At 38.5% G+C, this 19,173-nt stretch overlaps 2 protein-coding genes across 6 annotated transcripts in view; one reads left to right on the top strand and one right to left on the bottom strand.

Annotated features, from left to right (window-relative positions):
• Positions 1-19,173, bottom strand: part of KLRB1 (killer cell lectin like receptor B1) — a 111,315-nt gene that overhangs the window by 68,864 nt on the left and 23,278 nt on the right. Inside the window, exons 2-3 of one of the 4 annotated variants that reach the window (XM_073223819.1) lie at positions 18,063-18,132; positions 8,118-8,247 (exon numbers count right to left, since the gene is read on the bottom strand). The exons of the other annotated variants lie outside the window; for them this stretch is intronic. The gene's annotated coding sequence lies outside the window, so the exon portion shown is untranslated. The remainder of the gene's footprint in view (positions 1-8,117; positions 8,248-18,062; positions 18,133-19,173) is intronic. 4 annotated transcript variants of the gene reach the window in all.
• Positions 1-19,173, top strand: part of LOC108404240 (C-type lectin domain family 2 member D-like) — a 37,501-nt gene that overhangs the window by 9,231 nt on the left and 9,097 nt on the right. The window contains exon 2 of one of the 2 annotated variants that reach the window (XM_037008723.2): positions 5,468-5,575. The exons of the other annotated variant lie outside the window; for it this stretch is intronic. Coding sequence (XP_036864618.2) covers positions 5,468-5,575 — 108 coding nt within the window. The remainder of the gene's footprint in view (positions 1-5,467; positions 5,576-19,173) is intronic. 2 annotated transcript variants of the gene reach the window in all.

Raw genomic sequence — 19,173 nt, 5'->3', positions numbered from 1 at the left:
ATTGCTTCATTCCTGGAGATACTTTCATCTCTCTCTATGTCAGCTTCTATGTGTTCCTGTTCTCTGGTTTTAATTCCATCAATGGCTTCTTGCATCTTATCCATTCTGCTTATAAATCCTTCCAGAGTTTGTTTCATTTCTGTAATCTCCTTTCTGGCATCTGGCATCCCCCTCCGGACTTCATTCCATTTCTCTTGTGTATTTGTCTGCATCTCTGTCAGCATGTTTATGATTTTTATTTTGAATTCTTTGTCAGGAAGACTGGTTAGGTCTGTCTCCTTCTCTGGTGTCTCTGTGATCTTGGTTTGCCTATAATTTTGTTTTTTCATGGTGATAGGAATAGTTTGCATAGCTGGGACTAGTGACGGCTGGAAGAACTTCCCTTCTTGTTGGTTTTTGGCCTTCGTCTCCTGGGAGAATAGCGACCTCTAGTGGTTTGTGCTGGGTAGCTGTGCACAGACAGGTCTTCTGCTTCCTGCCCGGCTGCTATGGAGTATATCTCCGCTGTTGCTGTGGGCGTGAATTGGCTCGGGCTGCTGCTCCAAATTGGTGGAGTTGGGTTGGAGGGGGAGCGGCCGGGAGGCTATTTATCTTTGTAAGGGGCCTCCATGCTCCCTGCAGCCCAGGGGATTAGAGTGCCCAGAGATCCCCAGATTCCCTACCTCTGGTCTAATTGTCCCACCCTGCCCCTTTAAGACTTCCAAAAAGCACCTGTCAAAACAAAACAACAACCACAAAAAATAAAAATGAAAAAAAAATGGCCACTCGTTTTTCTTTATTCTCTGGCGCCAGCCTCAGGCACCCACTCACCATTCTTGCTGCCCTGTTTCCCTAGTATCCAGGGCTCCGCGCATGCATTGTGTTTGGGCTCTGGTCCGGATGGCTGGGGCTGGGTGTTCAGCATTCCTGGGCTCCCTCTCCCTCCCGCTCAGACCTCTCTCCTCCCACCGGGAGCTTGGGGGAGGGGTGCTCGGGACCCACTGGGCCGGGGTTTGCATCTTACCCCCTTTGCGAGGCGCTGGGTTCTCGCAGGTGTGGATGTGGTTTGGATGTTGTCCTGTGTCCTCTGGTCTTTATTCTAGGAAGAGTTGTCTTTGTTATATTTTCATATATATATATGTGATTTTGGGAGGAGATTTCCGCTACTCTACTCACGCTGCCATCTTGGCTCCGCCCCCACTAGTAACTTCTTAAGAGTCTTTGAGTCAGCTGCTGTTTTGTTCCTTCAGTTTTGCTTCATTGTTATACTCCACAAATGAGGGAAATCATTTGGTACTTCTTTTTCCACCTGGCTTATTTCACTGAGCATTATACCTCTAGCTCCACCCATGTTGTTGCAAATGGTAGGATTTGTTTTCTTCTTATGGATGAATAATATTTCATTGTGTATATGTACCACACATTCTCTATCCATTCATCTACTGATGGACACAAGTTGCTTCCATATTTTGGCTATTGTAAACAGTGTTGCGATAAACCTAGAAGTGCATATGTCTTTTTGAATCTGAGATCTTGTTTCCTTTGGGCAAATTCCTAGGAGTGGAATTTCAGGGTCAAATAGTATTTCTATTTTTAGTTTTTTGAGGAACCTCCATATTGCATTTCACAATAGTTTAATTTACTTTCCCACCAGCAGTGTAGCAGGGTTCCTAGTCTTTTCAGTGTTGACCATCCTAACTGGCGTGAGGTGATATCTCATTGTGGTTTTAATTTGCATTTACCTGATAAGAAATGATATGGAGCATCTTTTCATGTGCCTGTTGGCCATCTGAAATTTTTCTTTGGAGAAGTGTCTGTTCAGATCCTCCACCCATTTTTTAATCATATTATTTGCTTTTTGGGTTTTGAGGCATTTGAGTTCTTTATATATTTTGGATGTTAACCCCTTGTGGGATACGTCATTTACAAATATTTTCTCCCATACTGTAGGATGCCTTTTTGTTCTGCTGATGGTGTCCTTTGCTGTACAGAAGCTTTTTAGTTTGATGTAGTCTGATTTGTTTATTTTTGTTTTTGTTTACCTTGCCCAAGCAGATGTGTTCAGAAAAAAGTTGTTCATGTCTATATTCAAGAGATTTTTGCCTATGTTTTCTTCTAAGATTGTTATTAAAGGTTTCATGACTTACATTCAGGTCTTTGATCCATTTTGAGTTTACTTTTGTATATGGGGTTAGACAATAATCCAGTTCCATTCTCTTACATGTAGCTGTCCAGTTTTGCCAACACTATTTGTTGAAGAGGCTGTCATTTCCCCATTGTATATCCATGGCTCCTTTATTGTATATTAATTGACCATATATGCTTGGGTTTATATCTGGGCTCTCTATTCTATTCCATTGATCTATGGGTCTTTTCTTGTACCAGTACCAAATTGCCTTGATTACTGTGGCTTTCTAGTAGAGCTTGAAGTCGGGGAGTGTAAGCACCTCAGCTTTATTCTTCTTTCTCAGTATTGCTTTGGCTATTCGGGGGTCTTTGTGGTTCCATATGAATTTTAGAACTATTTTCTCTAGTTCATTGTAGAATGCTATTGGTATTTTGATAGGAATTGCACTGAATCTGTAGATTGCTTTAGGCAGGATGGCCATTTTGACAATATTAATTCTTCCTATCCATGAGCACAGGATGTATTTCCATTTATTGGTGTCCTCTTTAATTTCTCTCATGAGCGTCTTGTAGTTTTCAGGGTATACTTTCACTTCCTTGGTTAGGTTTATTCCTAGGTATTTTATTCTTTTTGATGCAATTGTGAATGGAATTGTTTTCCTGATTTCTCTTCCTGCTAGTTCATCATTAGTTTATAGGAATGCAGCAGATTTCTGTGTATTAATTTTATATCCTGCAACTTTGCTGAATTCAGATATTAGTTCTAGTAGTTTTGGGGTGAATCTTTACGGGTTTTTACATACCATATCATGTCATCTTCAAACAGTGACAGTTTAACTTCTTCTTTACCAATCTGGATGCCTTTTATGTCTTTGTGTTGTCTGATTGCCGTGGCTAGGACCTCCAGAACTATGCTGAATAAAAGTGGGGAGAGTGGGCAGCCTTGTACTGTTTCGGATCTTAAAGAAATGTTGGAGTAGCTATACTATATTAATTTCAGACAGAAAACTTCCAAACAAGGAAAATTACCAGTGATAAAGAGGAACATTACATAATAATAATAACTAGAATGCATAACAATTCTTAATGTATATAAACCTAAACACAGAGTGTCATAATATATGAGGCAAAAACTTATAGAACTCCAGGGAGAAATAGATGAATCAACTATTATAATTGAATATTTCAATGTCCCTGCATAAATGGACAGATACAGCAGGCAGAAAAATCATAAGGACATAGTTGAACTAACATAGTCATCAGTCAATTGGATATAATGCAATGGAAGAGTAGAAACATAGTAGAAATTATAGATGACCTTGGGTTTGGTTATGACTTTTTAAATACAATGCTAAAAGCATGCTCCATGAAAGAAAAAAATTACTAAGTTGGACTTGATTAAAATTAAAACCTTCTGCTCCATGGAAGACATCAATAAGAAAATGAAAAGACTGGAGAATATCATTGTGAAACACAAATATGAAAAGGAACTATTATCCAAAATACATTAAGAACTCTCAAATTCAACAGTAAGAAAACAAAAACCCCAATTAAAAAATGGGCAAAAGATCTAAACTGACACCAAGGAATATAGACTTAATGCAAAGTATATTATGCTTAAATCACCTATCATTAGGGGATTTCAAATTAAAGCAATAATATAATACCACTATATGCCTCTTAAAATGGCTGAAATCCAAAACATTGACAACACCAAATGCTGGTGATGATACAGAGCAACGGGAACTGAAGTGCAAAATAGTACAGACACTTTGGAAGATGGCTTGGCAGTGTTTCAAAAAACTAAACATAATCTTACCTTATGATTCAGCAATCACACTCCTTGGTATTTACACAAATGAACTGAAAATCTACATCTACAGAAAAATCTGAACATGAATGTTTACAGCAACCTTATTCATAATTGTCAAAACCTGTAAGCAATCAAGATGTCCTTTGATAGATGAATTGATAAAATGGTACATCCATACTGTACATCATCATTAAGTGATAAAAAGAAATGAGCTAACAATTCATAAAAAGACATGAAGGAACCTTAAACACTTACTGCTAAGGGAAAGAAGCCAATCTGAAAAGGCTACATATTGTATGACTCCCAGCTCTATATGCTGGAAAAGGCAAAGGAGACAAACAGTTAAGTAGATTAGTGATTGTGAGGGTTTTGGGGTGGGGGAGGCAGGGAAAATGAACAGATGGAGCACAGTGGATTTGGGGGGAAGTGGAACTATTCCCTATGATACTGTAATGGTGGACACATGTCATTCTCCATGTGTCAAAACCCACAGAATGTACAACCCAAAGAGTAAACTCTACCACCAACTATGGTTAATAGTTAATGATGGTGTATTATCTCTTCAGTTTTGACAAATGTACCACACTAGTTCAAGATGTTAATAACAGTGGAAACCAGGGGTGGGGTTGGGGGACAGATTAAAATGGTATACCTATACTCCCTTTTCAACGTTTCTGTAAACCTAAAACTGTTAAAAAGAAAAAGTATATTAATTAAGAAAAATATTTTGGGAAATATTAATGAAAAGTCTCTAGTGGGCAGGGAATGTTGGAGAAAAATAAGACTGTTTAGCCCAGAACACTAGATGAAACAGTTAAAAGTACTAAGTGATGGAGTTAGAACAGAGTTCCAACAAAAAAATTTTTTAAGATTTTTGATAATATGGAATGTTTTGAGATACAACACAAATCAAATGCACAGCTTAATGAATTATGCTAAGATGAACACCCTTGTCAACTACTTTAGTCAGAGAAGAAGCTTGCTATGCAGCCCAGAAGCCTTCCATATAATATTCTTTACTATTTCCTAACTTACCTCCCAAGAATAATTTGACTTTTATAATCATCTTCTCATTTTAATTTTGCCTTTAAAAAAAAAAAGCCTTTTAAGTTCCTTTTAATCAATAGATTCCACCTGGTCACTTTTTAAAATTTCCTTTACATTTGTTTTTTTAAGAATCAAGATAATTTATCATGTAGAATTTCCAGCAGACAGGATTTTGTTGATTTCATCCTTGCAGTTAAATTGACATGATTCTAATAATATTTCTAGTAAATTGATACCTGGATTTGGAGGTTTGTATTTATTTTTTGGGAGGGATGCAAGGCTACTTCATGGATTGTGTGTTCAAGATCAATTTTAACTTCTATGAACAACAAAATTCTAGAGACAAAAGAAATCTTAAATTCATGCAGTGACAGGATAATTGCTCCCTCTAGTGAAAAGGCAAGTAATTAAGTGGAAGTAACATTTTGATGGTTAATGCTTCTGAAGTCTGATATCTGTATTTAATGTAAAAAGAAAACATGCTTTTCAATAATTTTCCAGGTTATCTTTCTTCAAGAAAGCATTCTAGTGAAATAATCCTACAGTCAGTCTTGGTCTGCTTCATGTGTGTGACAGTAATACTATGTATAGTGATTACTGCTCTGGCAGGTAAGTAAACTCTTAATCTTTGTTCTTCTAGACAATTCCACTAAAGAGAAAATTACTCAATAATTGTTCTGTTCTTCACAGATCCTACTAAAAAATTTTTTTTACTTCACCAATTGAGTTTAACTCTAATAACTTTATCAAGGGGATGTAAAATTTTAATTGTGTAAGATAAGTGTCACATTATTGCCAAGTTTAATGGAATGAGCAGTCTGCAGAAGGTAGAACCTCTTAGTCATATTATACTTTATTTACATTATTGCCAGGCTTTTTATTATGTGTATACATATGTATGTATGTATATATAAAATTTATACACATATATATAAAATTTACTAACGGAAATTATTTTCTTCTTAAAAAAATTTCTTTATATTAAGGATATATAGTTAAAGTGTTTATAAAAAAGTCAAAAGTCACTTAGTTTTCCTTTTTGAAATCCTCCTTCAGCCCCCTACCAAATTTTGAGGTCTGGCTAATTCCTCCTGTCTCACCTTAAGTGTCACTTTCTCATGGATGCCTTCCCAAGCTCTCCACGGTAGGTGTGGTTTGTCTCTTGGATGGCCTCATAGCATCTCCGCTTTTCCTTTCCTTGTTCAGCTGAGCTTGAATTGACATATACCACTATGTTAGCTTCAGGTGTACACCATAATTGAAATTACATTTTCAACTGAAATTACTTCTAAAACATTGTGCATTGGTGCTAATGGAGGGCATGTCTAAATAGAGGTATAGAAGTCCATGTGTACAATTTATGAAATTGTGTTTATGCTTGAATATTGGTTGAGAATTCAGCATGTAATTTTTAGTCAATATATTAATTAGGATATAGGCTGAGATGATATTAAAAAGAAGGATGACATGACCTCCAATGAGTTCTACACAATGGTAAAAGGGCATATCAAAGTGTGGACAAAGGGTCTGTTTGTGTTTATACAAAGGATCAAAGCCTAATTTGGGTACCCAGAAAATGAACTAAGATACGATATGAAGAACTTCCAACATCAGCACTCTCTGGAAGACTCATACCAGAAGATGATCATCAAAAAACCTCAACAAAGATCCAGGCACTGCTACAGCTGTAGCTGCATTCGTCCCACCGGTTCCTGGACTTGCCATGGGAATGAAGAAGGAGATACTGAAGCTGGCCTGTGCATACAGTAAAACAACAAATTTGACTGGATCTATACTGTTGGAACTCAACCAAGAATTAGGAGAAGTGCAAGTTGTAATGCTCCAAAATCGTACAACTACAGACTATCTACTGTTAAAAGAACATATGGGATGTGAACAGTTCCCAGGAATAAGTTGTTTTAATTTGTCTGATTTCTCTCAGACTGTTCAAGTACAGTTGGACAATATCCATCATATCATAGATAAATTTTCACAAATGCCTAGGATGCCTAAATGGTTTTCTTGGTTTCACTGGAGATGGCTGGTAATTATAGATCTGTTTGGTTATGTAACTGTATTCCTATTATATTAATGTGTGTGCACAATTTAATTAGTAGTTTAAAACCTATACATGCTTAAGTTACTCTACAAGAAGATAGGTCAAAGAAATAATCAATCTTCCCATGTTTTCTTCCATATGCTACTTCTATAGCTTTTCTTCTTCCTTCCTAATTACAACCCTTAAATAGAATTCGTGCCTCATATTGGATTTACCGAGTATCATAATTCTTCCAAGTGGTAAAGATACCTCAAGACAAATGCTGGGCATAGAAGCCACAGGGCATAAATCTGCTAAGAAGTAAAAAGCTAAGCTTTTCAAACGATATGGCTTCTCTCTCACTTACCAACTTTACATTTCCCTGTATGGCCCCAGAAGATGACTGGTTAGCCAGAGACGGGTAAGATTCTTCAAGGGAGGAACAACCTAAGACAGGCACAGTAGCAGGGGGGCCATCATCAACAGAGGTGAGGCTCAGAACCTCACCCCCCCTGTTTTGAGAGAAATCTTCTGCATCCGTGGATGTTTTATTGCCCTTGTCTAGCTTGGATTAACACTTAGTCTACAGGCACACACCTGATCATCTATATTTGCTCTCTTACAACACTAAACTATGTTTTCTACCTTTATCTTGCATCTACCTACCACTTCAGCATTTTATTTAAAATAATAATAATAATAATAATAATAATAAGGGAGAAATGTGGGATTCACATATAAATCAAGTATAAAAATCAAATATTCATATTTGACCTGATTGTTTACAGTTCATAATACATGATCAAAACCGAAAGTTTCTGTGATGACTGCCCTTGTACTGTTCACCATGTAAGAACTTATTCACTATGTAAGAATTTGTTCACCATGTAAAAACTTGTTCGTAATGCTTCAGAAGATTGGAGACTGATGAGAATTAGGCTTGGGGTGGATTAATGATTGTGCATTGAGCATTGAGTCACCTATACAGAATTTTATTGTTGTTAACAACCATTTGATCAATAAATATGAGAGATGCCCTCTCAAAAAAGAAAAAAGAAATCAGAGCTTCAGAGAAAAAAAAAAAAAAGGACCACAAAAAGCATGATGGCTTACAAAACACAGATATTTTTGACCTCTCAATGGTCCTGGAATGACAGGATGAAGCCATGGGACTGCTATTTTTTCCATCATTCTCCAGGATATCATTGGCTTCTGGAGAATGTCACCATCCAGGCAGGGTTTCCTGAAAGAAAGGAAGAGAGGCATAGAGGAGAGAAGCTCTATCTTTTAAGCTCTGAAACAGAACATGGCATACATCCCTTCCACTCAGATATCATTTGTGGAAAATTAGTAATAAAGGTACACATAAATGAAAAGGAGTCTGAGAAGTGTGAATTTGTCCAGGTTCTACTAGATTATTATGGAAGGGGAGGAAAAAAGAAGTTAAAAATTACCCAGAATCTACTATAGTGTATATATCCTTCTATGTTTTAGACCCTTTTTTTTTGGGGGGGGGGTATTTTTTGAATTGTGGTAAAATATACATAACATAAAGTTACCATTTAAGCATTTTTATATGCAGTTCTGTGACATTAAGTACATTCACAATGTATGTCCAACCATAAGCACCATCAATTCCAGAACTTTTTCATCATCCCACCAGACACTCTGTACCCATTAAACAATAAATTCGCATTCTCCCCCTGGACTCAGCCCTGGAAACCATTTTTCTACTTTATATCTTAACAAATATACCTTTTCTAGGGTTCCTTTGAGAGGAATTATACAATGTTTGTCCTTTTTTGTTTGGCTTATTTCATTTAGCACAACATTTTCAAGGTTCCTCCATCTCATAGTATATATTTTCATTTCTTTTTAAAGCAGAAAAATATTCTATTACACCTACATATGATGTATCTATTCATCTGTTGATGAAAATTTGTGTTTACTGGGCAATATTGTGAATAATGCTGTGAACAATGCTGTGAATAAGGCTGCAGAATCCATCTGAGTCTCTTTCCCTTCTTGTGGTGTACACCTAGAAAGGGAATGACTGGATCATACTGTAATTACATGTTTAACAGCTGCTAAACTGTTCCATCATTTTACATTCCCACCAGAGACACACAAGGGTGCTAATTTCTCCACATCCTTGTCAACTTTATTTTCCTTTTTTTGTTTGTATAGTTGCCACCCAGTGGGGACAAAGTTGCATCTCATGGTGGTTTTCATTTGCAATTCCCTAACTAGTGAGGCTGAGCATCTTTCATGTACTATGTGGCCATCTGGTTATCTCCTTGGGAGAAATGACTTTTTAAATTGGGTTGCTTGTCTCAGGTTTTTCTGATTTTGTGTCTTTCCTGAGCCTGTATGGGGTTTTCCAAATTCTTCCATAAGTGGAATTGCTTTTGAATGCCATAATTTCCCAGACAGTTCTGGCTTCTCCTTAGGACCACAGAGGGTTTATGCTCTCTCTCCACCTCAAATCTCTCGCTTCAGTCATTTGCGGGCCCTAGTCTCCTGCACTTCCCACTCCCAGTGGCTGCTGCTTTGCTGTCTCACATCCAAGCTGGCAAAACAGACACTAGTCCTTGTGGCAGCACCGAGACATGAAAACATTACACAAAGGTCTGCTCTGCTCCCTGCATTCTGAGAGAGGGAACAGGGAACTGGTCTGCACCCCCCACCCCCTGCTTTCTTTACATAAAAACTGCTGCTATATGCATTAGAGAGCATCTCATGGGTAGATAAAAATACCACAAAACTTTCCTACCACTTTGAAGATGTAATATATAATTTTTCCAGGAAAAGATGTGTTTGCCTATGCAAACTTACATACCCCAGGACACAGTGATAGTTCACATTAGGTCACACTCCTTGATAAACCTTGATAATAGCAGAGTGATACAGAGAACTATTCCCTGGGGTAATTCAAAACAAAATCCATGATTTAATTCAAGTACAGAAAACCAGTTGAAATATATGCTCCTGTCTTCCTATATTTTTTATGTCCTGACTCATCCTCCATACATGATTGTTCACCTTTTATTAAATTCCCCTTAGGTCACCGAGCTGCTGGCCAGATTACAGGTTGAGGACAGTAGAGTTTAAGAGCAGAGTTGAGGGTAGACTGATTTAGAATGCTTGGATGTGAATTCTCTTTTGTTTGTGTAGCCTTTTTTTTCTCTCATATTTATTGATCAAATGGTTGTTAACAACAATAAAATTTTGTATAGGGGAGTCAATGCTCAATGCACAATCATTAATCCATCTCAAGCCTAATTCTCATCAGTCTCCAATCTTCTGAAGCATAACGAACAAGTTCTTACACGGTGAACAAATTCTTACATAGTGAATAAGTTCTTACATGGTGAACAGTACAAGGGCAGTCATCACAGAAACTTTCGTTTTGATCACGCATTATGAACTATAAACAATCAGGTCAAATATGAATATTCGTTTGATTTTTATACTTGATTTATATGTGGATCCCACATTTCTCCCTTTATTATTATTATTATTTTTATTTTTAATAAAATGCTGAAGTGGTAGGTAGATGCAAGATAAAGGTAGAAAACATAGTTTAGTGCTGTAACAGGGCAAACGCAGATGATCAGGTGTGTGCCTATGGACTAAGTATTAATCCAAGCTAGACAAGGGCAGCAAAACATCCACGGATGCAGAAGATTTCTCTCAAAACAGGGGGGGTGAGGTTCTGAGCCTCACTTCTGTTGATCCCCAATTTCTCACCTGATGGCCCCCCCTGCGACTGTGCCTATCTTAGGTTGTTCCTCCCTTGAAGAATCTTACCCGTCTCTGGCTAACTAGTCATCTTCCGGGGCCAGACAGGGAAATGTAAAGTTGGTAAGTGAGAGAGAAGCCATATTGTTTGAAAAGCTTAGCTTTTTACTTCTTTGCAGATTTATGCCCTGTGGCTTCTATGCCCAGCACTAGTCTCGAGGTATCTTTACCACCTGGAGGAATTATGATACTCGGTAAATTCGATATGAGGCACGAATTCTATTTAAGGATTGTAATTAGGAAGGAAGAAGAAAAGCTATAGAGGTAGCATATGGAAGAAAACATGGGAGGATTGATTATTTCTTTGACCTATCTTCTTGTAGAGTACCTTAAGCATGTATAGGTTTTAAACTACAAACTAACTTGCGATCACATATTAACATAATAGGAATACGGTGACATAAACTAAGCAAATCTATAATTACCATCCATCTCCAGTGAAGCCAAGAAAACCATTTAGGCACCCTAGGCATTTGTGAAAATTTGTCTATGATATGATGCATATTGTCCAACTGTACTTGAACAGTCTGAGAGAAATCAGACAAATTAAAGCAGCCCATTTCTGGGATCTGTTCACATCCCATATGTTTTTTTAACCGTAGATAGTCTATAGTCATAAGATTTTGGAGTGCTACAACTTGCACCCCTCCCAACTCCTGGTTGAGTTTCAACAGTACAGATCCGGTCAAATTCGTTGTCTCACTGTATGCATATGCCAGCCTAGACATCTCCCTCCTCATTCCAATGGCAAGTCCAGGAAACGGTGGGGTGGATGCAGCCACAACTGCAGCATCGTCCAGATCCCTGTGGAGGCTTTTTGATGATCATCCCCCGGCACAAGTCCTCCAGAGAGTGCTGATGCCGGAAGCTCCTCCTCATATCGTATCTTAGTTCATTTTCTGTGTATCCAAGCTAGGCCTTGATCTTCTGCATAGAAACAAACAGACCCTTTGCCCACACTTTGACATGCCCTCTATACCACTGTGTAGAACTCATTGGAGGTCAGCACACAGTAACTGCTTTTTTTTTTTTTTTTAGGAGAAAGGAATATTATCAGAAAAGAGTACCTCCATAGCTGATCACCTGACACCCTTTAAGTGATCAACATTAAGGATATTTAAAGCATGTGTTGATCTTTGATTTACCAATAGTTTTACCCTATCAAGGAGTAATCCCCCTTTTCTTTCTTTCTTCTTTTTTTTTAATCTTTAATCTACACTTAAATGAAGAATACTATGTTTACTATGCTCTCCCCTATATCAGGTCCCCCCTAAAAACCCCATTACGGTTACTGTCCATCAGCTTAGCGAAATGTTGTAGAATCACTACTTGTCCTCTCTGTGTTGTACAGCCCACCCTCCCCTTTCTCCCCACCACCCATGCATGCTAATCTTAATACCCTCCTTCTTCTTCCCCCACCTTATCCCTCCCTACCCACCCATCCTGCCCAGTTCCTTTCCCTTTGGTACCTGTTAGTCCATTTTTGGGTTCTGTAATTCCACTGCTGTTTTGTTCCTTCAGTTTTTCCTTTGTTCTGATACTCCTCAGATGAGTGAAATCATTTGGTATTTCTCTTTCTCCGCTTGCTTATTTCACTGAGCATAATACTCTCCAGCTCCATCCATGTTGCTGCAAATGGTTGGAGTTTTCCACTTCTTATGGCTGAGTAGTATTCCATTGTGTATATGTACCACATCTTCTTTATCCATTCATCTACCGATGAACATTTAGGTTGCTTCCAATTCTTGGCTATTGTAAATAGTGCTGCGATAAACATAGGGGTGCATCTGTCTTTCTCAAACTTGATTGCTGCATTCTTAGGGTAAATTCCTAGGAGTGGAATTCCTGGGTCAAATGGTAGGTCTGTTTTGAGCATTTTGATGAACCTCCATACTGCTTTCCACAATGGGTGAACTAATTTACATTCCCACCAGCAGTGTAGGAGGGTTCCCCTTTCTCCACACCTTCGCCAACATTTGTTGTTGTTTGTCTTTTGGATGGCAGCTATCCTTACTGGTGTGAGGTGATACCTCATTGTAGTTTTAATTTGCATTTCTCTGATAATTAGCGATGTGGAGCATCTTTTCATGTGTGTTGGCCATCTGTATTTCTTTTTAGAGAACTGTCTGTTCAGTTCCTCTGCCCATTTTTTAATTGGGTTATTTGTTTTTTGTTCGTTGAGGCATGTGAGCTCTTTATATATTCTGGATGTCAAGCCTTTATCGGAGCTGTCATTTTCAAATATATTCTCCCATACTGTAGGGTTCCTTTTTGTTCTATTGACGGCGTCTTTTGCTGTACAGAAGCTTTTCAGCTTAATGTAGTCCCACTTGCTCATTTTTGCTGTTGTTTTCCTTGCCCAGGGAGATATGTTCAAGAAGAAGTCACTCATGTTTATGTCTAAGAGGTTTTCGCCTATGTTTTTTTCCAAGAGTTTAATGGTTTCATGACTTACATTCAGGTCTTTGATCCATTTTGAGTTTACCTTTGTATATGGGGTGAGACAATGGTCCAGTTTCATTCTCCTACATGTAGCTGTCCAGTTTTGCCAGCACCATCTGTTAAAGAGATTGTCATTTTGCCATTGTATGTCCATGGCTCCTTTATCAAATATTAATTGACCATATATGTTTGGGTTAATTTCTGGAGTCTCTAATCTGTTCCACTGGTTTGTGGCTCTGTTCTTGTACCAGTACCAAATTGTCTTGATTACTATGGGTTTGTAGTAGAGCTTGAAGTTGGGGAGTGAGATCCCCCCTACTTTATTCTTCTTTTTCAGGATTGCTTTGGCTATTCGGGGTCTTTGGTGTTTCCATATGAATTTTTGAATTATTTGTTCCAACTCATTGAAGAATGTTGCTGGTAATTTGAGAGGGATTGCATCAAATCTGTATATTGCTTTGGGCAGGATGGCCATTTTGACGGTATTAATTCTTCCTAGCCATGAGCATGGTATGAGTTTCCATTAATTAGTGTCCCCTTTAATTTCTCTTAAGAGTGACTTGTAGTTTTCAGAGTATAAGTCTTTCACTTCTTTGGTTAGGTTTATTCTAGGTATTTTATTCTTTTTGATGCAATGGTGAATGGAATTGTTTTCCTGATTTCTCTTTCTATTGGTTCATTGTTAGTGTATAGGAAAGCTACAGATTTCTGTGTGTTAACTTTGTATCCTGGAACTTTGCTGTATTCCGATATCAGTTCTAGTAGTTTTGGAGTGGAGTCTTTAGGGTTTTTTATGTACAGTATCATATCATCTGCAAATAGTGACAGCTTAACTTCTTCTTTACCAATCTGGATTCCTTGTATTTCTTTGTTTTTTGTCTGATTGCTGTGGCTAGGACCTCCAGTACTATGTTAAATAACAGTGGGGAGAGTGGGCATCCCTGTCTGGTTCCCGATCTCAGAGGAAATGCTTTCAGCTTCTCGCTGTTCAATATAATGTTGGCTGTGGGTTTATCATATATGGTCTTTATTATGTTGAGGTACTTGCCTTCTATTCCCATTTTGCTGAGAGTTTTTATCATGAATGGATGTTGAATTTTGTCAAATGCTTTTTCAGCATCTATGGAGATGATCATGTGGTTTTTGTCTTTCTTTTTGTTGATGTGGTGGATGATGTTGATGGATTTTCGAATGTTGTACCATCCTTGCATCCTGGGATGAATCCCACTTGGTCATGGTGTATGATCCTTTTGATATACTGTTGAATTCTGTTTGCTAATATTTTGTTGAGTATTTTTGCATCTACATTCATCAGGGATATTGGTCTGTAAAATTTTCTTTTTTGGTGGGGTCTTTGCCTGGTTTTGGTATTAGGGTGATGTTGGCTTCATAGAATGAGTTTGGGAGTGTTCCCTCCTCTTCTATTTTTTGGAACACTTTAAGGAGAATGGGTATTATGTCTTCTCTGTGTGTCTGATAAAATTCCGAGGTAAATCCGTCCGGCCCCGGGGTTTTGTTCTTGGGTAGTTTTTTGATTACCGTTTCAATTTCTTTGCTCGTAATTGGTTTGTTTAACTTTTGTGTTTCTTCCTTGGTCAGTCTTGGGAGGTTGTATTTTTCTAGGAAGTTGTCCATTTCTTCTAGGTTTTCCAGCTTGTTGGCATATAGGTTTTCATAGTTGTCTATAATAATTCTTTGTATTTCTGTGGAGTCTGTCATGATTTTTGCATTCTCATGGCTGATTCTGTTGATTTGTGTTGATTGTCTTTTTCACTTAATAAGTTTGGCTAGAGTCTTATCTATTTTGTTTATTTTCTCAAAGAACGAGCTCTTGGTTTTGTTGATTTTTGCTATTGTTTCATTTTTCCTAATTTTGTTTATTTCTTCTCTGATCTTTATTATGTCCCTCCTTCTGCTGACTTTAGGCCTCATTTGTTCTTCTTTTTCCAGTTTCGATAATTGTGATGTTAGACTATTCATTTGGGATTGTTCGTCCTTCTTCAAGTGTGCCTGGATTGCAATGTACGTTTCTCTAAAGACTGCTTTCGCTGTGTTCCACAGAAGTTGGGGCTTTGTGTTGTTGTTGTGATTTGTTTCTATATATTCCTTGGTCTCTATTTTGATTTGTTCATTGATCCATTGATTATTTAGAAGCATGTTGTGAAGCCTCCATGTGTTTGTGAGCCTTTTTGTTTTCTTTGTATTATTTATTTCTAGTTTTATACCTTTGTGGTCTGAAAAATTGGTTGGTAGAATTTCAATATTTTGGAATTTACTGTAGCTCTTTTTGTGAGCTAGTATGTGGTCTATTCTGGAGAATGTTCCATGTGCACTTGAGAAGAATGTATATCCTGTTGCTTTTGGATGTAGAGTTCTATAGATGTCTATTAGGTCCATCTGTTCTAGTGTGTTGTTCAGTGCCTGAGTGTCCTTACTTATTTTCTGCCCGGTGGATCTATCCTTTGGGGTGAGTGGTGTGTTGAAGTCTCCTAAAATGAATGCATTGCAGTCTATTTCCCTCTTTAGTTTTGTTAGTATTTGTTTCACATATGCTGGTGCTCCTGTGTTGGGTGCATATATATTTAGAATGGTTATATCCTCTTGTTGGACTGAGCCCTTTATCATTATGTAGTGGCCTTCTTTATCTCTTGTTACTTTCTTTGTTTTGAAGTCTATTTTGTCTGATATTAGTACTGCAACCCCTGCTTTCTTCTCACTGTTGTTTGCCTGAAATATGTTTTTCCATCCCTTGACTTTTAGTATGTGCATGTCTTTGGGTTTGAGGTGAGTTTCTTGTAAGCAGCATATAGGTGTGTCTTGCTTTTTTATCCATTCTATTACTCTGTGTCTTTTGATTGGTGCATTAAGCCCATTTACATTTAGGGTGGCTATTGAGAGATATGTAATTATTGCCATTGCAGGCTTTAAATTTGTGGTTACCAAAGGTGCAATGTTAGCCTCTTTCGTATCTTACTGCCTAACTTAGCTTGCTTATTGAGCTGTTATGTACACTGTCTGGAGATCCTTTTCTTCTCTCCCTTCTTATTCCTCCTCCTCCATTCTTCATATGTTGTGTTTTGTTCTGTGCTCTTTTTGGGAGTGCTCCCATCTAGAGCAGTCCCTGTAAGATGCCCTGTAGAGGTGGTTTGTGGGAAGCAAATTCCCTCAGCTTTTGCTTGTCTTGGAATTGTTTAATCCCACCATCATATTTAAATGATAGTCGTGCTGGGTACAGTATCCTTGGTTCAAGGCCCTTCTGTTTCATTGCATTAAATATATCATGCCATTCTCTTCTGGCCTGTAGGGTTTCTGTCGAGAATTCTGATGTTAGCCTGATGGGTTTTCCTTTATAGGTGACCCTTTTCTTTCTAGCTGCCTTTAAAACTCTTTCCTTGTCATTGATCCTTGCTATTTTAATTATTATGTGTCTTGGTGTTGTCCTCCTTGGATCCTTTCTGTTGGGGGTTCTGTGCATTGCCGTGGTCTGTTCAATTATTTCCTCCCCCAGTTTGGGGAAGTTCTCAGCAATTATTTCTTCAAAGACACTTTCTATCCCTTTTCCTCTCTCTTCTTCTTCTGGTACCCCTATAATACGAATATTATTCCTTTTGGCTTGGTCACATCGTTCTCTTAGTGTTGTTTCATTCCTGGAGATCCTTTTATCTCTCTCTATGTCAGCTTCTATACGTTCCTGTTCTCTGGCTTCTATTCCTTCAATGGCCTCTTGCATCTTATCCATTCTGCTTATAAATCCTTCCAGGGTTTGTTTCACTTCTGTGATCTCCTTCCTGACATCTGTGATCTCCCTCCAGACTTCATCCCATTGCTCTTGCATTTTTCTCTGCATCTCATCCCATTGCTCTTGCATCTTTCTCTGCATCTCCGTCAGCGTGTTCATGATTTTTATTTTGAATTCTTTTTCAGGAAGACTGGTTAGGTCTGTCTCCTTCTCAGGTGTTGTCTCTGTGATCTTTGTCTGCCTGTAGTTTTTCCTTTTCATGGTGATAGAGATAGTTTGCAGAGCTGGTACGAGTGACCGCTGGAAGAGCTTCCCTTCTTGTTGGTTTGTGGCCTTCCTCTCCTGGGAGAATAGCGACGTCTAGTGGCTTGTGCTTGGCAGCTGTGCGCAGACAGGGCTTCTGCTTCCTGCCCAGTTGCTTTGGGGTTTATCTCCGCTGTTGCTGTGGGCATAGCCTGGCTCGGGCTGCTCCTCCAAAATGGTGGAGCCGCATTGGAGGGGGAGCAGCCGGGAGGCTATTTATCTCTGTAAGGGGCCTCTGTGCTCCCTGATGCCCAGGGGGTTAGAGTGCCCAGAGATTCCCAGATTCCCTGCCTCTGGGCTAAGTGTCCTGTCCTGCCCCTTTAAGACTTCCAAAAAGCACTCTCCAAACCAGAACAACAACAGCAATAACAAAAGAAAACAAAAAAAAAAAAAAGGAAAATTGTGCGATTTTCTTTGTCCTCAGGCGCCTGACTCAGGCACCCGCTCACTGGTCTTGCTGCCCTGTTTCCCTAGTATTGGGGTCCCTGTCCCTTTAAGGCTTCCAAAAAGCACTGGCCAAAAAAAAAAAAGAAAAGACTGCTCCCGTTTCTTTGTTCTCTGGCGTCAGCCTCAGGCACCCGCTCACCGGTCCTGCCGCCCTGTTTCCCTAGTATCCAGGACCCTACGCATGCACTGTGTCTGTGCTCTGGTCCAGAATCCTGGGGCTGGGTGTTCAGCAGTCCTGGGCTCCCTCCCTGCTGACTCCTCTCCTCCTGCTGGGGGATGGGGGGAGGGGGCGCTCGGGTCCCGCCAGGCCAGGGCTTGTATCTTACCCCCTTCACGAGGCGCTGGGTTCTCACAGGAGTGGATGTGGTCTGGATGTTTTCCTGTGTCCTCTGGTCTCTATTTTAGAAAGAGTTGTCTTTGTTATATTTTCATAGATAAATGTGGTTTTGGGAGGAGATTTCTGCTGCTCTACTCATGCTGCCATCTTGGCTCTGCCCCTTGTGTAGCTTTTTAATCTTGCACAACTCTGATAATCTTTCATTGCTTGAGTTTACTTGGTATTGATATAATGATTAAATGCATTTGTGTATGATTGAACTTGGTCAATGTTTGGAGCATACTAAGTATATAGTGAATATTATAATTTGCCGGAAAACTCAAATTGCTTTTAGTTAAAAGACAATACTTTAGTTATGAGCATACTGCTAAAAAAGCCAAAATTTCCTAAAATCACATGAACCCATAATGTAATAAGATTTGATGAAAATCAGAAATGGTTGAATAAATTGCCCCAAAGTCATACACTTCATACATGGCAAGACAAGATTATGACCCAGTTATTTTGGATCCACTAGAATTTACTCCCTTTTAAAACAAATGTATTTTCACACTTCTATTTTTCAGGAATGTATTAATTAATATTGGTTGCATGCTCTGAGTTCTCATAGCACTTGTTCCTGATGGTGTAAGCATTTATTTATGTGTATGCTTTTCATGTTTACTTTTAGGAACTTGAGGGAATACTTTTTTTTTTCTGTATCCTTAGTCCCTAGCCTAGTATTTGATACAGGGTAAATGTTTAATAAATGATCACTGATTGAAAAAGTTTCTAATATTTTATCCTTTTAAATATAATTTTAAGTATCTGTGCTTCATCTTTCAACTTGCCAATTTCTCTATCCACATCATTCACTAAAATTCTGGTGAGAGGCTTTACCTCCTAAAAGTTGGAGAGGGACTGGAGCAGTGGTTAGGTGCATACACATTTCACCACCAAACTATTGGGATTCAAGTTCCAAATCTTCAAGTCTGAGCCATGGAACTTTGGGAAAATTACTTGGAATCCTAGTCCTAGTTTTTTCATCTGTAAAATGGGCATAAAATCCACTTTATAGGGTTGTTATCAGGATAAATAATATAAATAAAATACACAGGCCA

This window comes from Manis javanica, chromosome 15, assembly GCF_040802235.1.
Source record: "Manis javanica isolate MJ-LG chromosome 15, MJ_LKY, whole genome shotgun sequence".
Taxonomy (NCBI): domain Eukaryota; kingdom Metazoa; phylum Chordata; class Mammalia; order Pholidota; family Manidae; genus Manis; species Manis javanica.
Note: the sequence above shows the minus strand (reverse complement) of the source record. Positions and strands in the feature narration are given on the sequence as shown.